This window comes from Lissotriton vulgaris, chromosome 7 (genome assembly GCF_964263255.1).
Source record: "Lissotriton vulgaris chromosome 7, aLisVul1.2, whole genome shotgun sequence".
Lineage (NCBI taxonomy): Eukaryota > Metazoa > Chordata > Amphibia > Caudata > Salamandridae > Lissotriton > Lissotriton vulgaris.
In genome coordinates this window covers 1,758,421,245-1,758,443,214 of record NC_141695.1, presented here as the reverse complement: position 1 = coordinate 1,758,443,214, position 21,970 = coordinate 1,758,421,245, and the positions used below count along the sequence as shown (strand labels likewise).

General features: G+C 46.5%; 1 protein-coding gene across 1 annotated transcript in view; it reads right to left on the bottom strand.

Annotated features, from left to right (window-relative positions):
- LOC147706599 (cell adhesion molecule CEACAM6-like) overlaps window positions 1-21,970 on the bottom strand; it is a 212,145-nt gene that overhangs the window by 121,963 nt on the left and 68,212 nt on the right. The window contains exon 3 of the mRNA XM_086933093.1: window positions 3,183-3,533. Within this exon, the coding sequence (XP_086789219.1) occupies window positions 3,183-3,533 (351 nt within the window). The remainder of the gene's footprint in view (window positions 1-3,182; window positions 3,534-21,970) is intronic.

The window sequence follows — 21,970 nt, the reverse complement described above, 5'->3', positions numbered from 1 at the left end:
TCAGCTGCCTATTTATTATGCTTTCCAAGTGCTTATCCAATAAGGGTAGCAAGGAAATAGGACGGTAATGGCTAAGTATTTGAGAGTCAGATGTGTTTGTTTTTAGTATTGGCCGCTCATATGCGTCCTTCCATGTCGTGGGGATGATACCCGTTTGTATCGAACGATTAAAAATGTTTTGATTTTCTGAGGTGCAGCTGATGGCTAGTAGAGCCATCGTCTTATGTCCTTCTGAGCCTCCCTAACGCTATAACGTTTCCCCTCAAATCTCGAAGAGGCAAGCAGATGGCACTCACGCTGGGGGCAGCGGTCCAGAACATCCTCGCTCACTGGGGCACTAAGAATGCTCCAGCTCGGCTGGGATGGCTCCACCGAATGTGGGGCATCTTAGGCATGGAAAAGATTTCCCTGTCTCTGACTTACCCCGGGGCCTCCTTTGATGAGGTATGGGAACCTTACCTTTCCTTATATTACTAACATCCGAGTTTACGGAGCTTACCTGCCCTAAGTATTTGCTATTACTGCGACTTGCTGACCCCCCCAGAACGCCAAACTCAAATATCTCGGCTACCTAGAATATTTTAACAAATGGGTCCTTCCTGGTTTGCTCTTGTGGTTGCTACTCTTTGGGAGCATGGCCTACGATTTGCAGGAGGAGGGTAGGATGGGAGGGGGGAAGTTTTCTTCGTTATTGGTGTTGTTAATTTTTGTTTTGCCATACATGCTAACACCTGCTGGGTTGCATCCCGGTGACTAGAGAGCACATGAGCTCGTTCGTTATTTTTTCTGCATTTAAATTAATAAAATAAATTTTGAACAAAAAAAAACTTCCACTAAACAAAACTATGATCTCTCTCCAAGAAGGACCGGAGTTATCTAGACATTTTTATTGTTGTATGAAAATTGCGGGACGCAGCTAACGCGGCAGCAGGTGCTTTTAAAACGACATACTTGCAAAACACGGTGCCACCAGAAGTCAGCACCAGGTGCAGCGGCACCGGTCGCACCGCTCTAGAGCCAGTTGTGTGGTGCAAAATGACATGATCCCCTCACACAAGTACGATACCTGTCTGTCCCTAATGCCGGGGACGTGTGAATCTTTTCTTTGTGAGTGTTCTACCTGGGCTCAGTCAGCATTGGGCATGTGCGCCACCTTATTACTACATCAACCCTGGGGGCGTTTGCGGGAGGTGTTTCTATTGTATGTGTTTTCCAGTGCAGTATGTGGTATGGTATGCAGTGATAATAACTCCTCATTTGTCCACATTTTATTATCGTGATAGTAGTGTTTTTCAAGTGCGGGGCATTATGATTCCTATAACTGAAATGAGTGGTGAAAGTGCCAGACTGGCAGTCACTGCGGGTTGAAGGATGTCGGTGAAAGGCTTTTCAGCTTTTCTGTGGGTGCCGATGAGATGAACTCCTGCTGACTGGACTGGAGGGGTCTCAAGCATCTAGCAGCTGCTGGAGGCCGCCACGAGGCCTCAGTGCGGCGCTGGAGGAATGTGCAGCAAGCAGGAGCGCAGTTCGAAAGTCAGTGGGAGACATCCTGGGATACCTGATGGAAACAAGTAACCCTGGACGTAGTTCGCGTAGTAGCGCTACGCCTAGCTACGCAAAGTGCACTTCGCACTATGCGAGCTATGCGTAGCACTATGCGAACTGCGTAGTGCAGTAGTAAATGCTGTTCGCAATGATTGGACAGTGCTGGATGCTTGTCCGCACTGTGCAATCATTGCAAACGGCATCTTGCACAGTGCAAGCGATCGTTTTTCTCCTGCTCAAGTAGATTTGTACTTGAGCTGCAGTTTTCTCAAAGCGGACTTTTAGTTTCTCATCGCGAGCGGATGCGAGCATACGCGACCACTCACAATGAGAAACCTGACCTCCTTGCGTTGAGAATCTCGCTGGGAGATTTATTTTCCACTCTCGCGATCGGCAACTTGAGGTTGCTGATCGCGAACGAGGAAGAAGTCTTGCCGGGATGTCATTTTGCTTGTTGGCGGTTGGCAACTTGACGTTGAGGACCGCGAGCAAGCAAAAAATGCCTGCTACGCGACGTGTTTTTTCACTGTGCTACATGCAATTCACGTAGCGCGTAGTTGTGCAACCTACGCAAGCGTAGCTTAGTTTTCCGCCCAGGCCTAGAAACAAGTCAAATCCGTAACATTTGTGGCAGCGTTTAACAGCATAATGCTTTTAATTGTAAAGACCAGTATTAATGCCATCTTGCACTCTAAATGGCAATCATTCTGAATGCGTCACTAGTGTGCAGAGAAGAAATCTAAATGAAGCCAGAGCGTATTATATTGTAATGCTGAGAGGGGCAACAAAGTCCACTGTGGGGCTCGGCTTCCACCTGCTGCATTAATGGAGGAGGGGGGACATACTATGAGCCAAGTTGGTTTGCATTGAAAATAAATGCTAGCCACCAGAGTGACACTGTGAGGCGCAAGCTGCAGCCATAGTTTACAGCATTTCTGCCAGTGAGGTCACTGCCCGTGTGCCCAGGAACACTGGCCAAAGATGCCCTCTGCTTCAGTTTGGCACTGCAGGGAGAGCTTGCCTGTGGTGGTAAAGCCAGGTGAGTCCGCAAAAGGGAACTCACTGAAGATAACTGCAATGAGAGCAATGTCTGTGATTTTGATGGAGGGGTCAAGATACTTTTTGAAGTTCATTGCTCAAAAGGGTCTGATTTCGATTATTAATGTCTTTCGTGCACTTCATTGCTTGTTTTTACTTGCGAGGAAGTGTCACTCATAGTCACTGAATGTCACTCATAATTGCACCGAAATTATGACAATATCACGCAAAAGTAACCTGAAACTTTGGACGCTATGAAGAGAGCATTTGAAACATGTGGCATCACATCGACAGGAGTCGCATCGACACCTACTCCAGGTGCAGCTTTAAAAGCTGGAATGTTTCTGAGGTATAAAAAACGTCCAAAAGTACTTTCAAGTGGAGCGTAAAGCTGTCTGCAATGATTCTCGCCCTCAATGTGAAAGTAAAGATACTCTGCTCACTTGTCCTAAAGCTGGGATTGTGATATGCATTTGATTGGACAGTAGGGACGAGCAGAGCTACTCACCTGAAGCCTCGACGGACAGGAATCCACTCTCGGCTGTTCCCGAGAGGAAGAAGGAAGTACATGCTCCTGCCCCTGTTCAGTGTGCACTCACCGTAGAGGCTCAGCTGCCTGTAGGCTGTTGTTGTTATTGTATTAGTTCGTGTCACGGACACTGTGTAGTTGCCGGCGTCGCTCGTCTGCAGGTCTCGGATGGTCAGGGTCCCGTCGGGGCTCACACTCATCCGGTCCGTGAACAGGGGGCCATTGGTCTGTGCGGAAGTAGGCACAGTGTAACCAATGATCAGCTGTGATTGAGTTGTCCCTAACCCTCCGTACCAGGTGAAGACCAGTATATCCTCAGTGACTGGGGCTTTGAGGGTGGCCATCTGTCCCACCGCAGCTTTCACCTCATCCACCCCGGGCCCCTGCCCCGCCGTCCGCTGTGTCCAGACACCGAGCCAGGCTGGAAGGGAGGAGAAAAGAGAGAGTTAAACCTGCTGGACGACCCTCGCCTCTAGTTATTTACGATTTACAAAAGGGGGTGGTGATGAACAGAGTGTCTGAATTGAGCAGACCACTCTTACCCAGTCCAAAGATCAGGGCTTGATCCATCACCGTTATTTATCTCACTGCCCCATCCCAGCTCAGAATCTGGCTATATGCAAATCAGTCTGTCCCTGGCCCAGTGCATCATGGGAACAGGGCAGACTAAACTACCAAGCCAATTCTTTACCAGAAAGGAGACAAGCTACCGGGGACCGGTTTCTGGCATTTCAGCCTCTTCGGCCCGGCTTGCTTGAATCCTGATGGAGCAGTGAGAAAGGGACTCATGTCTGAGTATACCCTGCCACACCTATAGTGGCCAAAATCGATTTACAAAAGGGGGTGGTGATGAACAGAGTGTCTGAATTGAGCAGACCACTCTTACCCAGTCCAAAGATCAGGGCTTGATCCATCACCGTTATTTATCTCACTGCCCCATCCCAGCTCAGAATCTGGCTATATGCAAATCAGTCTGTCCCTGGCCCAGTGCATCATGGGAACAGGGCAGACTAAACTACCAAGCCAATTCTTTACCAGAAAGGAGACAAGCTACCGGGGACCGGTTTCTGGCATTTCAGCCTCTTCGGCCCGGCTTGCTTGAATCCTGATGGAGCAGTGAGAAAGGGACTCATGTCTGAGTATACCCTGCCACACCTATAGTGGCCAACATCGATTTACAAAAGGGGGTGGTGATGAACAGAGTGTCTGAATTGAGCAGACCACTCTTACCCAGTCCAAAGATCAGGGCTTGATCCATCACCGTTATTTATCTCACTGCCCCATCCCAGCTCAGAATCTGGCTATATGCAAATCAGTCTGTCCCTGGCCCAGTGCATCATGGGAACAGGGCAGACTAAACTACCAAGCCAATTCTTTACCAGAAAGGAGACAAGCTACCGGGGACCGGTTTCTGGCATTTCAGCCTCTTCGGCCCGGCTTGCTTGAATCCTGATGGAGCAGTGAGAAAGGGACTCATGTCTGAGTATACCCTGCCACACCTATAGTGGCCAAAATCGATTTACAAAAGTTATTTACAACAGCATTGGCATAGACAATAGGTCTCGCTTTTGAGACCTTATAAGTATTTAGTTATCCAGCACAATATCCTTACATCAACTGCTGCACGGCTAAACACTTATAAGGTCCCAAAGGCGAGACCTATTGGTTATGCCAATGATTGTTTCCTTTAACAGCAGCTCCGAAACAGGACTTCCAATGCATGGATAGTTATACATGCTTCCATAATTTTGACAACAAACCATTTTCAACCATCTTATGTTGCTTTTACATATCTCATTTCTTCTATATACACAACTAGCAGCCCGTCCCGACGTTGTCCGGGAGCAATTAGGCTTCAGGGCCCCCGCCCGCCCCGACGTTGTCCGTGGGTCCCCCGGAGCCTTCCTCCATATATTGCAGTATTATACCTCTATGTTTACTTTGTACACTTTTGTAACCTGCACATGTAACTTTTTCCTCCTGTAATGCACCGTTTGGATCACTTTTTTAATGCTCTGTTTGCTTCCTCTTGCTACCTGCACACGTCACTTTTTCCTCCTATACCTCTACGTTTCCTTTCTACGCTTTTCTAACCTGCACACATAACTTTTTCCTCCTGTAATGCACCGTTTGGCTCACTTTTTTAATGCTCCGTTTGCTTCCTCTTGCTACCTGCACACATCACTTTTTCCTCTTATACCTCTATGTTTACTTCCTACGCTTTTGTAACCTGCACACGTAATTTTTTCCTCCCGTAATGCACCGTTTGGCTCACTTTTGTAATGCTCCGTTTGCTTCCTCTTGCTCACGATGTACGCTTTTGTAACCTGCACACGTAACTTTTTACTCCTGTAATGCACTGTTTGGCTCACTTTTGTAATGCTCCGTTTGCTTCCTCTTGCTCACGATTTTCATTTTTGCTTTATTTTTCCGCCGCTCACTGCTCCTAAATAAATAAATAAATAACCTACTTCATCCGCCGCTCACCGCTCCTCCCCGCCTGTCCGCCGCTCCTCACCGCCTGTCCGCCGCTCCTCACCGCCTGTCCGCCGCTCCTCACTGCTCCTCCCTGCGCCATGTCCGCCGGTCCTCCTTGCGCTTCTGGACGCCGCTCCTCCCCGCGCTCCTCACGTCGGGCACGCACGTCGCGGCCGGCGCTTCTTCCAAGGGACTACTTTTTTTCGGTAAATTTTTTAAATAACGTATATTTATTATGTTTATATAGCCTATGTCCATCTGCACACCCTGACGATTCCAACGTTGTATCGGGTGTGTGGATTGGCGCTGTGGTTCCTGAGTTTACCCGCCTCAAAGGTTCAAATTTCTTCCTTTATAATAGTAGTATAGATTAATTATTGAAAAGAAATTAAAAGCCATTGTTATTTGTAATAGCAATACATGTAAGTCACGTGAATACAACACATATTGCATTACAAATGCTATAGGAGTCACATTTGCGAAAGGTATAACTATTGGCATTGTAAATGACAAAGCTGTTAATTTAGCTATTTTCAAATACAAAACATAAATACAAAATTTGTAATTTACAATACCAATAGCCCAAACTTTCCTAATGCGAGACCTATTGCATTGCAAATGCTTGTTTCTAACACTTCCCTGCCACACACACACACACAAATACCACCACTGCCTTGTATCAGCCACCACTAACCTCAACGCCTCGTCTGGGGTAGCAAGCACTTTATAAATGCTTTTACAATTACACCTCGGGTATCTGGGTGTTATGCACTCCACGTACAGCTAGCTGTCCTATGTTTTTTACCCCTACATGTTCAGCACTCTGCCTTATTAACCCTTCGCATCATACACTGCCTCTGTGTTCCTCTTCCCCAACTTGCCTCTGTCCTGTAGAGGCCTCGCATAGTTTTGTAAAATTTCTCTAAGACCCTACATTTCCACTCCCGGACGTTCCTTTAACAACATATTGTAGTTTCAAACTTAAGCCCACAGTGTGCAGATGACCTTACACAAAACTACAATTCCCAGAATGACTTCTTTTGTTCAGGGACAGAACAGGACGAACACTGTTCTGACACAGAGTCTTCTGGTAGCGGTGGCTGCGCACAGTCCTCCTGTTGCTTCTAAGCGCTGTGCAGTCCCCCCCCCGAAGCCCCCTCCTCGAGCAGCTGTGTTGCTCAGACTGGGAAGGAGAGACTTTGATGTTCTCTGCACGGGCTTATTTCCTCGGGTGTAATTGCAGCCGCTGAGCGCGGCAACAGGTGGTTTAATTAGTGAGATATAATTCAGCACTTGCCGCACTAATTGATGACAGCTATAAAGTGCTGTTAGCAGGCTGGGGGTAGGGAGAGGAGATGGGGGAAATAGACAAGGCGAGGAAAGAGGGATATGGGGAGGCAAAGAGGGAGGGGGGAGAGAAGAGCCGAGGAGAGGTAGATACAGAAAAGGAGAAAAAGGATAGAGCGAAGGGAGGCATAATGAAAGCACCGACTCTGTAACCTTGTGGATGCTGGTCTGTCCGCTGCTGCTCACGTGACAGCCCCTCCCCACGCCATGTCCGCCGGTCCTCTGACGCCGGTCTGACGCCCCTCCACTACGCACATTTTTTTTTTTTAATTAATTTTCTTAAATAAGGTTTTTTTTTAAAAGTTTATATAGCCTATAACCATCCTGCCGATTTCTACGGTGTATCGGGTGTGTAGTAAGCATGAGCGAATTTTGCGGATCTCGCGTTCGCGAATTTTGCGGATTTGCGGATTCGCAATCCGCAAAATCCGCGAATTCCCGCGAATTTGCGGATTTTTTTTTTTTTTGTGTTCGCCCGTGTTTCTGCCAGTTCGCGAGGGTTTTGTACACTTTCGCAAATTGCGAACTTACCTGTCGGGTCGCAAGTTTTGCGAACTTGTTGTTTCTACGTGTCCAGCCTGTTTGGGACACTCTTCTTCATCACTGCCACTCTCTGTCACCACTGCCACTCTCTGACTACTCATGCCACCCTCTGGCCCACCCATGCCACCCTCTGTTTCATCACCACACCCTCTGGTTGTCCAGTGTACATTATTTTCGGCAAAGCAAAGCACACCTTCCCTGCCTCAAGTGACCTGAATTAATTTGGGGCTGATTCATGTGTCACAGAATATTTTTTTAGCTGGCACCTGCTTCCTTAGTGCGCCCTGATTAGTGATCTTTTGCACTTGCTAAGTGCTTTCATTGTTGCAAAATTAGTTACAACACCTGCCCTGCCCCAACTGACAATAATGAATTAGGGGCTGATTAATGGATTTTAACTTCCAGCCTGGCTCCTGCTTGTCTCCCTTAGCTGTAATTCAGGACCTTTGTGGCATATGTGTAACTATTCTGAGGTTCAGAGCAGGGTCACATACTAGTTTCAACTGGCAACTGAACTCTGGAGGGGCCCCTCAGGAAGCACTCCAGGAAATGGCTACTAATGATGAGCCTGAACTTTTGAACCTGGTAAGTAGTTACTTTCAGTTTTGCTAAAATCGTATTTCTGCAATTTTGCACTTATTCGCGGGGCGCGAACTCACGCGAACAGTGCGAGCAGTGCGAGCAAAATCCGCTGCTCGCGGATTTGCGGATTTTGCGGGAAATTCGCAAATCTCGCGGATTGCGGATTTCCCGAAAATCCGCAAAATCCGCGAGCGGAACGGATTTTCCGCCCACGCCTAGTGTGTAGATTGGCGCAGTGGTTCCCACGTTTACTTGCCTCAAAGCCTGCAAGTTTCTCCTTTATTATAGTAGCATAGATACACCAAATGCAATTTAGATTACTAGTAAGCTTGCATAATATAGCAATATTACAATCGCTGAATTCCAGTGACATTTATAAGAAATACCTCCAGCCTTGGGTCTCAATTTCTTAGCGCAGCAGAATAACTCAATATCATTATCAGACCAGACTACGTGGTCGCCAACTTTGCACCCTCTGTATGCGTATAATACTCATATTATGAATCAAGATTATACAGTGCACATTACATACGAAATTTTCTGAGAGTGTTATTAAAAGGCACAATTAATACCAAGGTAAAGCGTTTGCTTTTATCAACTCCAGAAGGATGAGAGAGAGAGGTCAAGCTGAGATCTGTAGATCACATACTGTTCTCTCTCAGTAGCTGCATCAAATCACCATCTCGTACAATCTCTAGGCACTTGAATGATGAAGAATATTTCCTAGCTCTTACAAATATTGCTGTAATTCACCTGCAACTAAAACAAAAAATGGGATAAGGTTTTATTAACAAGGACAGTACAGTTCTTCCTCCCAAAATACCCGACCTAGTCTTATAACTGTTCTGTTCCTATGCAGGAATATTATCGTACGATATGAGCCGAACATAATGTATTCTTAACTCAGGAATTCATTGAAAGGCAGGCAGGCCTTCACTAGGTGACACGCCTCCTTATAGGCGGCACCTCTTGCTAGCAAACCAGTTGATTGGTTGGATCATCCACAGCTCTTTGATGTACGTCTTTGAGTCAATTTGGGTGTGTATAGCCTATCCTGGTCCATTACTGATTACAATTCTATCTGGTGACATTTGATTACTTTATGGATTTATAGATTTTGGAGCTCACTAGTATAGGATTAAAAAAATAACATGATGGGAAATGTGGGGAATTATGGGCCCATCCTTATCACTTTAAAGTGGTCGAAATGTTTCTGCCCATCCTTTTCTAGCCTGTTGGTCATGGGGCTTTGATCAAGGCATAAGGGGCCTCCCTCAGTATGCCTTTCAATAGCCATAACTCGTATATGTGTGAGGTGATAAGTCAAAAGGGTTAAACGAATGGAACATCTGTCTGCCACAATATATCAGGTACCATCTTTGAATCTGCTCCAAACCCTTGTGATTGGTTAATCTGTGAAGGCCAGAGACATATTGATATCCAATAATGCTCCGGAAGTCAGTTAAAACTCTTTTTGGTAGCCTTGAGTTTGCCTGACAATCCATTCATAATCATATTCCTAATTCAAAGCTGAGCTTGGATATCAAGAATAATGAGTAATTGACCACATTTTTGCATGAAGTATGATGTATGATGATTTTATACAGCACAATATTCACTGGTGGGCTTCTTAGCGCTAGACACTAGACCAAAGAACAATACAATTATGCCGATGGAGGGAATTTTCAGGTACTGATGTGAGGCTAGAGCACAGTAAAGACATTGGGCGATTATAATAGCTCTGCCACAGAGCCAGTCTCATGTCAGAGGGACCTAGTCTAGTCCTAATGGCTCTGTGGCAGTGACCTATCCAGCAATCTAATGATTTCCTTCTGGGCCAAACAAATCACACGATAACTTCCCACGGATTTAAGCTGCTCTGACGTGGCCACCCACTCTAAAAGACACAACTCTCCCGCATGACGGAGAGCCGTGAAAGATCATTATATTTCGATGACTAAATTCACAGTTTAGTTATACCATTAAATCGTTATTACACGTTTCTGGGTCAGAGGTCCTCTGGTTTAAAAAGATGGGAAGTGAAAGGGATGGAATTAAATCTGCATTATTTACAAAACAAGAGTGGCTCTGTATCTTGAACTTTTTGTTGACATCACATTACCATGAGAAAAATCAAAGCAAAGCTTGGTTCTTACTATAAAAAAAAACACACAAAAACATTTCTTTTCAGCATGAAACACTGAACAACATTCTGCATTTGAAACACTGCCAGTTCCTTACTTTTCTTACAAAAGAACGCGAGGGCTGTGAAACGCTGTCACTTCACCTTTGACTATTTAGAAGCCATAGGGATTTCGTTTTCTATAGGCGTCGCAATGAATCCTGGGATGGCCGATCTTCTCAGTGAGGAGAAAATAAAAGGATTAGCCGTATATCAGGAACGGAATCAGGCTAATATCAAATGAGGGCGCCTGGCCCATGGCCAGAGGTTGAACCGGCAGCGTGCCCCAGTCCCGCGGGTCCGCTTAGGATCACAGGCTGGAAGTCGAGCTAATCAAGGAAAAAAAGATGCACTGAACCGGGCCCGGTGGAGGCGAGCACCCTCTGCCAGCAAAAGGCTGCGTCGCATGACGCAATGTTAGGCATGTGCGATGGAACATCTTGCCGCATTGAGAGCAACTTGGGAACGGTTTTCCTCGAGACAAATGAACAATGCTCAGTCACCACGCTAGACGACTTTCAGAAATGAAGACCACGATGGCGAAAAAATGCAGGCCAAACCAAACTGTGGCAAATAAATTCGAGCAATCTGCTGCTCCCATGTTGTGTGTGAGGAGAGGGGGGCTATCATTAAATATGATGCAGCCATAAGTGAAATGCACAAAGGTGCACACAAGCATAATCTCAACCTTAAAACAAGCATTGGCCGCGCGGCTGTAAAAGTAACGCAGCGCGGCCGCAAAATGAAAAAATAAATAAAAAAATAAAACGCGAGTTGTGTGCACGCGCACAATGGGAAAAAGTGCTTTGCACGTCGCGCGCGCTTGTGCGTGTTCTAGCAAGCTGGCGCCCAGAGCTAGCGCTTTTTAAAGCAGCTACTAAATGTCTTGCCAGAGCAGCGCATGCGCTGACTCTAGCGAGACCTATAAAAGGTGAGCGGTAGGGATAGGTGCAGGTTGCTTCTCGCCCATAGGCTCCGTGTGCAGCGACAGGCATCCTGCGTTATTATGATCCGTGACCATCAGGGGAGAGAGTGTACGACAGACCCTGACATAGTGGAAGGAGTCCGACGCTTTTATGCCACCTTGTATACGGCCACAACTCTGCCTGATGAAGAGCCAGCCCATTATGTACACAGCCTTTAAACCTCTAAACTCTCACAGTGTGAGGCGGAGGAAATCGCAGCCCCTATACGTCTGGAGGAGGTTATTGCTGCTATCTCCTGCCTAAAGCCCCTCAAGTCACGGGCCGGATGGCTTCTCCTCCATATTTTATAAAAAAGTTCTGTGACCTATTAGCCCCATTGCTGGTACGTGTTTATAACTCAATTGGAACCGATCGGGCCGCCTCTTTCTCCTCCTCTATGCTGGAGGCATGGATCACTGTACTACCTAAACCGGGTAAGGACAGACATTTGTCTGGCTTCTTTCGTCCCGTATCGATTTTAAATGTGGACCTCAAGATTTTCACCGGGATCTTGGCATGTAGGCTCTCTCGTCACTTGCCTGGGCTCATAGATCTGGATCAATCCGGATTTGTTCCCGGACGTCAGTGCTCCGACAATACCAAGCAGCTCCTATACCTGGTGGACCGATCCGAATGCTTTCCAGCCGAACGCATGATTTTCTCCGTTGACGCAGAGAAGGTGTTCAACAGGGTTCATTGGCCAAACCTTAAGGCGACCCTATCTCACTTTGGTTTTCCATTTCACTTCATCGATTGGGTTTTCAGCAGCTGCGCTAACCGCACGGTTATTGCGCGGGTGAATGGGTTAGCTTCATTGGCCTTTTTCATATGCAGTGGAACGAGGCAGGGTTGCTCCCTGCCGCCATTTCTATTCACCCTGTATATGGAACCCATGGAACAACGGGTCCGAGACAACCCAAGCATTAGTGAGGCACACTTTGGAGGGATGGAGCACAAACTATGTCTATACACAGATGGCGTGGTGGCTACGTTGGAACATCACCGGGAATCTCTTCCTGCTTTTTGGGCTGAATTCGATAGGTTTGCCCAAGCCTCGGGGTTTAGGATTAATGTAAATAAATCTCAGGCATTACTCCTATCTCTGCAGCCTGAAACGCGGGGGCTTCTGCACTGCTCATATCTGGTCCAATGGGCCAGAGACATGATCCCTTACCTAGCGTTGCAAATCTCTGCCACCATCCGCACCGCCAAGGTAACTAACTATTCGGCAATTTCATGCCAGTTCCGAGACTCCCTCCGCAAATAGAGACCACACTCTCTCTCCTGGTTGTGATGTATAGCTGCAATAAAAATGGTGATACTACCCCAGCTCCTTTACCTATTCCATACACTGCCACTTGAACCTCCCCCAGGAGCCTTATGCTCCGTACAACGGTACATTAAACATGTTGTCTCGCACAATCAGAAGGCCCGGCTATGAAGGGAGTTCACTTATAGAGATCCTGTGGAGGGAGGCTTGGGGATCCCTGATCTCTCTGCGTACTGGTGTGTGACTCAGATGAGGACTCCGGTGAAGTGGTCCTGTCCGGAGTCCAAGAAACATTAGTTGTTTATGTGTGGCATCGGGTTCCCAAGGCCTAGATGCTCCGTAGATAACCCACTTACACCGAAAGAACTGTTGGCACGGAAACTGAAAAGTACAAAGAACAAGTTTATTAAGACCCCATGGGGTGGTGGTACATTCCTACAGCACCCTTCGGCAATGCAAGAAGTATCACACCGAACGTTGGTGCGAATCCTTCTTTTATACATTTTTACAGGTAATAAAAGGTAGGCGGTACAAGGTTACAGAGCTTTATGTACATTTATGGTCATTTTTGGAGCACAGCCAACTCATGGGAGGGGTTACAACTCCACTGGTCAGTTTGGCGGAACATTCCTGAGGGGTGACTAGTCAGTTGAGACTGCTCATGTACAGGCTTGACCGTTGCTAAAAATAGCCTGTTGCTGGGCAAAGTCGAGTGGTCAGTGGTACGGACAACGGACTAAAGGGCATGCTGACCACGAGGCCGCTCATTCCCTAAAATGGCAGCCGTAACATACAAAATGGCGTTTTCTAATATGGCCAAGTTAAGGGGAATAACGTGTAGCTCAGCTAAGCGCTAACCCGGCCATTGTCAAATTACGACAGACGACCCTTTTAGCGTTTAGCTGAAGCTACCTCATAGTGGACGTAGTCGGGATACTCATCTTCGATATCAATTAACATTATTTGAGCTACTTCTTTATGAAGCATCATTTCATTTTGAGCAAGAGCTCGTCTGGATGGGATACAAGCTGATAAACACATGGAACATAAAGCAGGGCCACATTGTATACATAAACATACAAAGAACAGTATCCCAACAATGATACATAAAATCGTCAGCAGTTTCCAACCCCAAGTGGTAAGCATTGACCAGAACCACCCTGAAAGAGTCCAAGTGCCATTGTCTGGGTGTATTTCAGCAGCTATCTTGTGAAGCTTTGATATTGCATCATAAACAGATGGCAAATTATCTGGCACGTACACGCTGCAGCTATTTCCGATGATTCTACATGCCCCCCCACGGTCAGCTAGAACCACATCTAGAACCATACGATTCTGGAGCGTAACAATCCTAGAAATCTGGAGTTCTTCTGTTATGTTCCCCAATGCAATAGCAGTATCATTGGCTACAGCCTCAACAACACGAGTCAGTCGTCGTATTTTCCGACTATTCAAGGCAGCCCCCACAAAGGAAAACAGTCCCAAATTAAAGTCTACATACTGTTGTAAGGCAGTATCGGTCTGGTCAATATCGTCCAAGACCACAGCACTTTTAACACGATTTAGTACAAAATCATGGTAGAGCACATAATCATTATGGTACATTGGTGGGGCAATGAATACAGGAGGCAATACAAAAGATGCGTAACATGTGCCTAACCATCCTAAAGGGAGCTGATGATAGCCTTTATTACCACAGATAAAGTAAGTATTTCGAGATGCCACAAATGATATGCCATTCGGACTGTCAAATGTAAGTGTAGTGTTACATTCACTTTTCCCCACCGGGATTGTACCTTTATTGCGGATGCAGAGATCAGCCTTGGTAGTGATAACATTAATAACATGTGAACTGGACATATTAATGTTCCTTTGATTACTGTAAACACGGGGTGCAGACACATTATCGGGGCGGTACTCTTCCCATTCAAATCGAGTACCCTCAGCTCGTGGATACCCATCCCGGTCATGGTAACAAATTTTGTTCAAACGGAAGAGCACCCCCCCTTTCGTTGGCCATCGTAAAGTGAATAGTAGAGTATACCAGGCATTGCAGGAACCATTATGCGAAAATGGAGGTGGGATGAGTGGAGTGCCCCCTTTCTTCTGATGACCAGGCAACATCCCACACACCCAACAATTTGAAGTGTTCGTCATATTGTGAGTATGATGCAAAATATGAATTAAGCTATTGTTCAAATAAGTCTGTCGGTGCCGTTCTTCATGGTAGGGCAAAGTGAAGTGAAAATGTTCAGATGGAGCCGGGGTAGTCGGCAGCAAATGTTCGCGTACAGGCACCACAAGTTCTACTACCCAGGCTATTACTGCTATCACCACAATTGTCAGTATGAACAAGATGGCACCAAGTATTCTTTTGTCTCGTGATGCAGAAGACGCCATAGTTCAAAGAGTTCACAATGTCTCAAATGTATATACCTAAAAAAGAAAAATACGGTGCTGAGCTCCGAGGTAGCCGTTGTTTTCTTCTCCGGGGTCAAGACGGGTGTCGCTACTCTTGGCAGAACTGATCCCCCCCCTTGAGATTCCCGGTTTCCGTTTCACAAACCCCAGAGCGGTAACCAACCAGTCTCGAAAAACAAAAATCTTCTTCCTATCGTGGCCGCAGATTGTAACGCTGTCGTCCAGAAACAGTGTGGTCCGGGAAGGCTCCCTCAACTTCGGCCGATGTCATAGCTGGGCTCTTTTCTTTATCCAGAATCTCCTTGTAGTCGGTCAGCACAGTAGGATTCACCAGATCCGGAGAGACACGGCGGCAGTGAGTTGAGTGCACCCACCGCTTTCTGTTGGTCACTCGCACAGCTGTTCGAGTTGCCAGGAGGACTTGCTCGGGGCCACGCCACCTCGGTTCCAAGCTATTCGCCCTCTCAAACGACTTCACCATCACAAAATCGCCAGGACGAAGATTGTGAGCCTCTCCAGTAGAATTGTCAGGGAGCGCTTCTCGAACCTGTTGATGAATAGAAAGCAAATCATTTGTTAATCGTGCCAAATAATCGTTCATCATTATGCAAGGCACATCATGTATCAATCGCGGCTTAGGCACTCCCCATATGTTCATAGGCCTTCCAAACACCACTTCATATGGTGTGAGGCCTGTTCGAAAGTGGGGCACTGATCTAAGAGAGAGCAATGCTAGCGGCAAGGCATCCGGCCACTTCAATGACGTGGACGCCACAATCTTAGCCAGTTTCAACTTCAACGTAGCATTGTACCGCTCGACAAGACCTGCTGACTGAGGGTGGAACACGGATCCCCAATCCCTTCAGTACATACTCCACAATTTTCCCAACGAAATGAGGCCCATTATCGCTCCACAAGAATTTGCAAACTCCAAATCGAGGGAAGAACTCCTTGAGCAACACCTTAGCTGTTGTCAAAGCTGTATTATCTTTCGTGGGGAAGGCCTCAACCCATTTGCTAAAGGCGCACACCACCACTAAGACATACTTAAGGTTATTGCAGCGCTCAAGCTGGATGTAATCCATTTGGAGTACCTCGAATGGTGCAGAAGGTGGAACAAATCCTCCTTTCGGAGTATGAGTCCCTTTTGCAGGATTGTGCTGTAAACATATCAGACAGGTCTGCACTACTCTCTTGGCAGTATTGGCAATCTCGGGATGCTCCCAAACTCGTGTTAACAATCGAGTGATTGCAAGAGCTCCCACATGCGCTAATCCGTGTGTCATCTGAACCATCGCCTGCAAGTAAGCTGCAGGCAATTTCCATCTCTCCATGTCCTTGCTTCTCCAACAACCCTCATCATCTAGTACCCCTTCTGCTGCCCATGCCGCAAGTTCTGATTCAGTCGCTGATTTTTGGATATCTAGTATCTCCGCTCTAGCATCATACCATCGCTCAGCCTGTGATTTTGTTACATACATGGGGGAGTCAGTTCGGGACATAGCTGTTTGTCTTGCTATGCTGTCTGCAAAAGCATTGCCTTGACCCACCTTATCAGTGATCTTTTTGTGGGCACTGCATTTAATTATCGCTACTTTCTTTGGACAAAGCAACGCGTTTAGGAGATCACGCACCAGTTCTCCGTGCATAATGTGTACTCCATGAGAAGTCAAAAACCCACGTTCCCTCCAGAGTAGCCCGAAATCATGCGCTACTCCAAAGGCGTACCGGCTGTCTGTGTATATGTTCACACATAGGCCAGCACTCAGTTCACAGGCTCTTGTCAAGGCTATCAGCTCTGCTGCTTGAGCCGATTTCTGTGGTATTCTAGCTGTTTCTATCACTGTCTTAAGTGTCGTGATCGCATATGCTGCGGAAGTTGTACCATCTGGCAGCCTCAAACACGATCCATCAACCCACAGTTCCCCATCCACATCTGGAAGTGGCATATCCTGTAAGTCGACACAACCCTTTGTTTGTTCCTCGGTTAGGAAAACACAATCGTGATGTTTTTCTTCCTGACCCTCCTCAACCGGATAGGGCAATAAAGTGGCAGGGTTCAGGGTAGCGCATCTTTTCAATGTAATGTGTGGCGCCAAAAGTGTGAGCTCATATCCTGTCAAACGTGCGCTCGTGAGATACTGTGTTTTCGTTGATTCAACAGGGCATCTACTGCGTGAGGAACTAACACCAACAATTTGTGCGTTAAAACTATTCCCTCACTCTGTCGTATAGCTACCGCTGTTGCTGCAACTGCTCGAAAACACCCAGGTAACCCTCGTGCTACAGGGTCAAGAACCACTGAAAAGTATGCACATGGCCTCTGCTTGTCCCTGTGTGCCTGCACTAACACTGATAACGCGCACCCATCTTTCTCGTGCACGTACAACGTGAAGATCTTTGTATAATCTGGTGTACCTAACACGGGTGCAGAGCAAAGGGCTTGTCTCAATTGATCGAAAGCATTTTGACATTCATCTGTCCATTCAAGGGGCATTGGTGTAGTTTTTGACAGTAATGCTAACAAAGGTTTTATAATGTGCGAAAACCCCATGATCCACTGTCTACAAAAGGACGTTAATCCTATAAAGGCACGTACATCTCTCTGAGTGCGGGGGACTGGTGTATCTAAAATCGCCTGAATTCGATCTGATGTTAATGCACGCCCCTCCTTAGACAAAAGATGACCGAGGTAGGTCACCTTGGGTCTACAGTATTGAAGCTTTTTCTTTGAAACCTTATGATTGTTCTGAGCCAAAAAGGAAAGCAAGGCGAGCGTACTCTCCTCACATTGTGCATAAGTGTCTGCAGCCAACAGGAGGTCGTCAACATATTGAATAAGGGCTACTCCAGATTGTAATTGAAAAGAATCAAGCTGTCTTTTTAAAGCCTGGCTGTAGATACTAGGACTCTCAGTGTAACCTTGAGGAACACGACAAAATCTATACGATTTATTATTTAACGTAAAGCCAAATAAATATCTGCTATCAGGATGGATGGGGATGGAAAAGAACGCATTTTTCAGGTCAATGACACTAAATGTCGTCGCCGTCGGGGGAACCAATGTGAGCAATGTTGTGATGTCGGACACCACCGGATATTAGGGAATGACAATTTTGTTTATTTCTCTCAAATCAATAATAAATCGATAGACCTTGTCGTCAGTGTCTTTCTTAAGAATCGGAAGAATAGGGCTGTTGCAAACATTATAGGGAACTTCCTCCACTACTCCTGCAATGATCAAATCTTGAACAATGTGTGTCAGGGCAATTTCACCTTCCCTGGAAATCTTATACTGTGGTACACGTGGCAAAAGTACTCCCTCCTTTACAGTAATTCGAATAGGTGGAATAAGCATCTGTCCCACATCCGTATCTGAGGTAGCCCATAACGTGTGAGGGAGAGAGGCTAATGCTTCACTTTCTAGTATAGTGCAGAATCTGTCTGAATCTGGATAATTGTCATTCAAAATAACTCGCACTCCCTCCGGAGCGCAACGTATCGTTGCTCGAAAATATTTGAGCAAATCGATGCCCAGAATGTTATCTGGGGTATGGGGTGACAACAAAAATTGACCAAAACTGAAAAATGTATCAAGACAAAGTGCAAGAGGCTTCGATAATGGGCTAGGAGAGGGTGTGCCATCAAACCCTATACATGTTATCATGTCGCCAGACAGGGGAGCCCTCGGAACCAAGTTTTTAGACAAAGCGCTACGAGTAGCTCCTGTGTCGACTAAAAACTGATCAGTAGAACCCAAAATGCCCGCTGATACATATGGACCTCTCTGATCTACTGGCACTTCAACTGATTCCGTACCCCATCCTACGCAGTCCTATGCATGCACATAATCCTGATGCTCCACATTCTCACCCTCCGATATCTGATACTGGTTCCGTCTATCAAATGTATTACGTTCATCCTGGCCACGGCCCCTCTCTTCAACCCTACCACGATCACCTCCGCCACCTCTCGCCCCCGAATAAATAACTGTTCCTTAACCTTCCACCTCCTCGACCACGCTGACTACGTTGCTCACGAAGTACCGGACAATCTTCAGCCCAATGCCCAAACACCTTACAATAGGCACATTGGTCCTCCGCTATATCCGTACGCCCGTACGACGCATTACTCCCTCCTCTTCTGCCTCTATCATTCCCTCTAGATTGCGTTCCACGAACCTGTGCCAACATCACCTTCGTTTTCAATTCCTTCGCTTTCTTATCAACACTTTCTTTAGCCTCCAATTCCTGCCGCTCATAATACTGAGCCATAGTTAACAAAGACGCAGGGGTCGCCGTGGTCCAGGAACTTTCGCTCGTTTTCAATCGCTTCGCAATCTCCGGTAGGAGATTAGCCACATACATATCAACAAACAGATGCCTACCCGTATCGTCTGTTAATGATTGCCCACTGTAATCATGAAATGCTTCTTCGAAGCGTGTAAAGAAATCAGACACCGATTCATCTGGCTTCTGCTTACATGAAGCCAACATAGTCCAATCGATCTTTTTAGGAGGCACCAGAGTTTTTAATTTAGTCAAACTAGCCGTCGGGAGATCTAGAATCAAAGCACACGGTTTACATGCAGGTTCCCTTTGTAAGTCAGCCTGTTCTAAGTCCTTCCAAGTAGCCCCAAATGTCGTTTGATCATTAGTTTTACGAATCAACCTCCACATATCAGGGGGGAGTATTAATCCAAAGAAAAGGTCTACATCGACAAGAGTCATAACGCAAGAGGAAATGGCCCCCTCCACCCCTTCATAGAATGCAGCTGGATTTTTACGAAGATCGGGCAGGGAGTTCTTTAATGCCATAACATCTGCTCTATTCCAAGGCGTATATACCCAATTATATATAAAGTACCCCTTCGCATCCTTCGACATTTTATCGTCATCCGTACCATCTCCCTTTGGGGGAACATACAAAGGTGCGGCTTCACGCATAGGCATAACATGCACTTTAGAATTCTTATCTGAACCCCGGAGAGGACACTCTTGGACTCCTCCGTCGACCCCGGCATGGACTCTTTAGCATTTCCCCTTTCATCCCGCAGTCTGGTCGCCTCATCCCGCAGATGGAGTAGTCGTTTGAAAAGGTCATCAACATCTGAAAGAGCAAATAAACCTTTATCCAAATTCTCACAATAGACCGACACAGCTTTGGGTTCTAAAGTCTCCGAATATTTACGAAAGCGAGTAACAACTTCATGTGCCAAAGTATTTATAAAACACAGTAATTCTCGTTCTGACCACATTTTCCTTTCAGCTAAAACCGTTGCTACAGTTATATGATCCATGTTTAATTTCCTAGCAAGGCTACGCAAGTCCGCGGCTTTTTCCGCAGATAACCTGACGCTCGAGTTGTCCTTTCCATCCGACTTATCCCGACCTTCATCACCGGAATCCTCGGACGGAGCCGTAGGGTGGACATACGGAGGCGGAGAGCGATCTAGTAATGAAAAATCATCAATTTCATTATTAAGGACAGGATAAAGTGGACGACGAATAGGAAATTGACCGGTCGTTTGCAAATTACGTTCCTGTGCCTCCCTCTCTTTCTTCTCCTGCGCCTCCTTTTCCTCAAGCTGTAAAGCCTTATCTCGAGCAGCCTTGCGCTGCTCTTTGTCCGCCAAGGCAACCTCACGCTTCATACGCTCACGCACCGCTTTCTCCCACATTCGCACACAATCAAACATATCTTGTCTAGACCTGCGCTGAAACAAACATTGCTCCACAAACTTAACCTTTCGTAAATCAAACGACCCATGTAGTGACCATTGCAACTCGGGATCGGTTCTGGTATATTTATGCCATAATTTACTGTACAGTATAGGGGGAAGGCCGAATTTCACATACATCTCACGATTTGGAGTTCCTTCTGGGGGAGCCGGCTGTGATTCCGCTAACCTAATTGTGGTACCATTTCCAAAACAGCACATCCCTCGGAGTGTGCTTAAAACAGGCATGTTCAAAAAGTATCACGAAAGCGTGATACCATATAAATGGCACTTACAGTACTTCACACAAATGTGCCGCTCAGAGTACAAAACCAAATTAGAGAAACATCTCTACATGCCTGCCTATGTGAAGTGCACTACACATATAATTCAAAGGTCACAAAGTCAAAAATGTTAGCTAACTCAAATCATAGACACAATCATAGAACTTCAGTAAGCGTCCGTAGACTACCTTACCGATCACAAATCATAGAACTTCAGCAAGCGTCCGTAGACTACCTTACTGATCACAAATCTTACCCAATTTCAAATATCCAGGTTCCAACTGCCAAGGTCTTTAATCGAATCAGCCAAACAGGCACTGTACAGCAACGTAGACGATCAAGATCTCAGTCGGAGACCGGCGCCACCTGGAAGGTCAGATCAGAAGGAAAGGAAGAAAACACCGTGGGTGCCAAGACTCGGGTCACTCAGTGGCAGCGTACGCGTCCATGGCGAGTTTCCAATCCTTCGTCACGACCTCTCCTTCGGGCATCCGAGTCACCGATGAGTCCCTTCGTGGTCGCCAATTTGTGGTATCGGGTTCCCAAGGCCTACATGCTCCGTAGATAACCCACTTACACCGAAAGAACTGTTGGCACGGAAACTGAAAAGTACAAAGAACAAGTTTATTAAGACCCCATGGGGTGGTGGTACATTCCTACAGCACCCTTCGGCAATGCAAGAAGTATCACACCGAACGTTGGTGCGAATCCTTCTTTTATACATTTTTACAGGTAATAAAAGGTAGGCGGTACAAGGTTACAGAGCTTTATGTACATATATGGTCATTTTTGGAGCACAGCCAACTCATGGGAGGGGTTACAACTCCACTGGTCAGTTTGGCGGAACATTCCTGAGGGGTGACTGGTCAGTTGAGACTGCGCATGTACAGGCTTGACCGTTGCTAAAAATAGCCTGTTGCTGGGCAAAGTCGAGTGGTCAGTGGTACGGACAACGGACTAAAGGGCATGCTGACCACGAGGCCGCTCATTCCCTAAAATGGCCGCCGTATCATACAAAATGGCGTTTTCTAATATGGCCAAGTTAAGGGGAATAACGTGTAGCACAG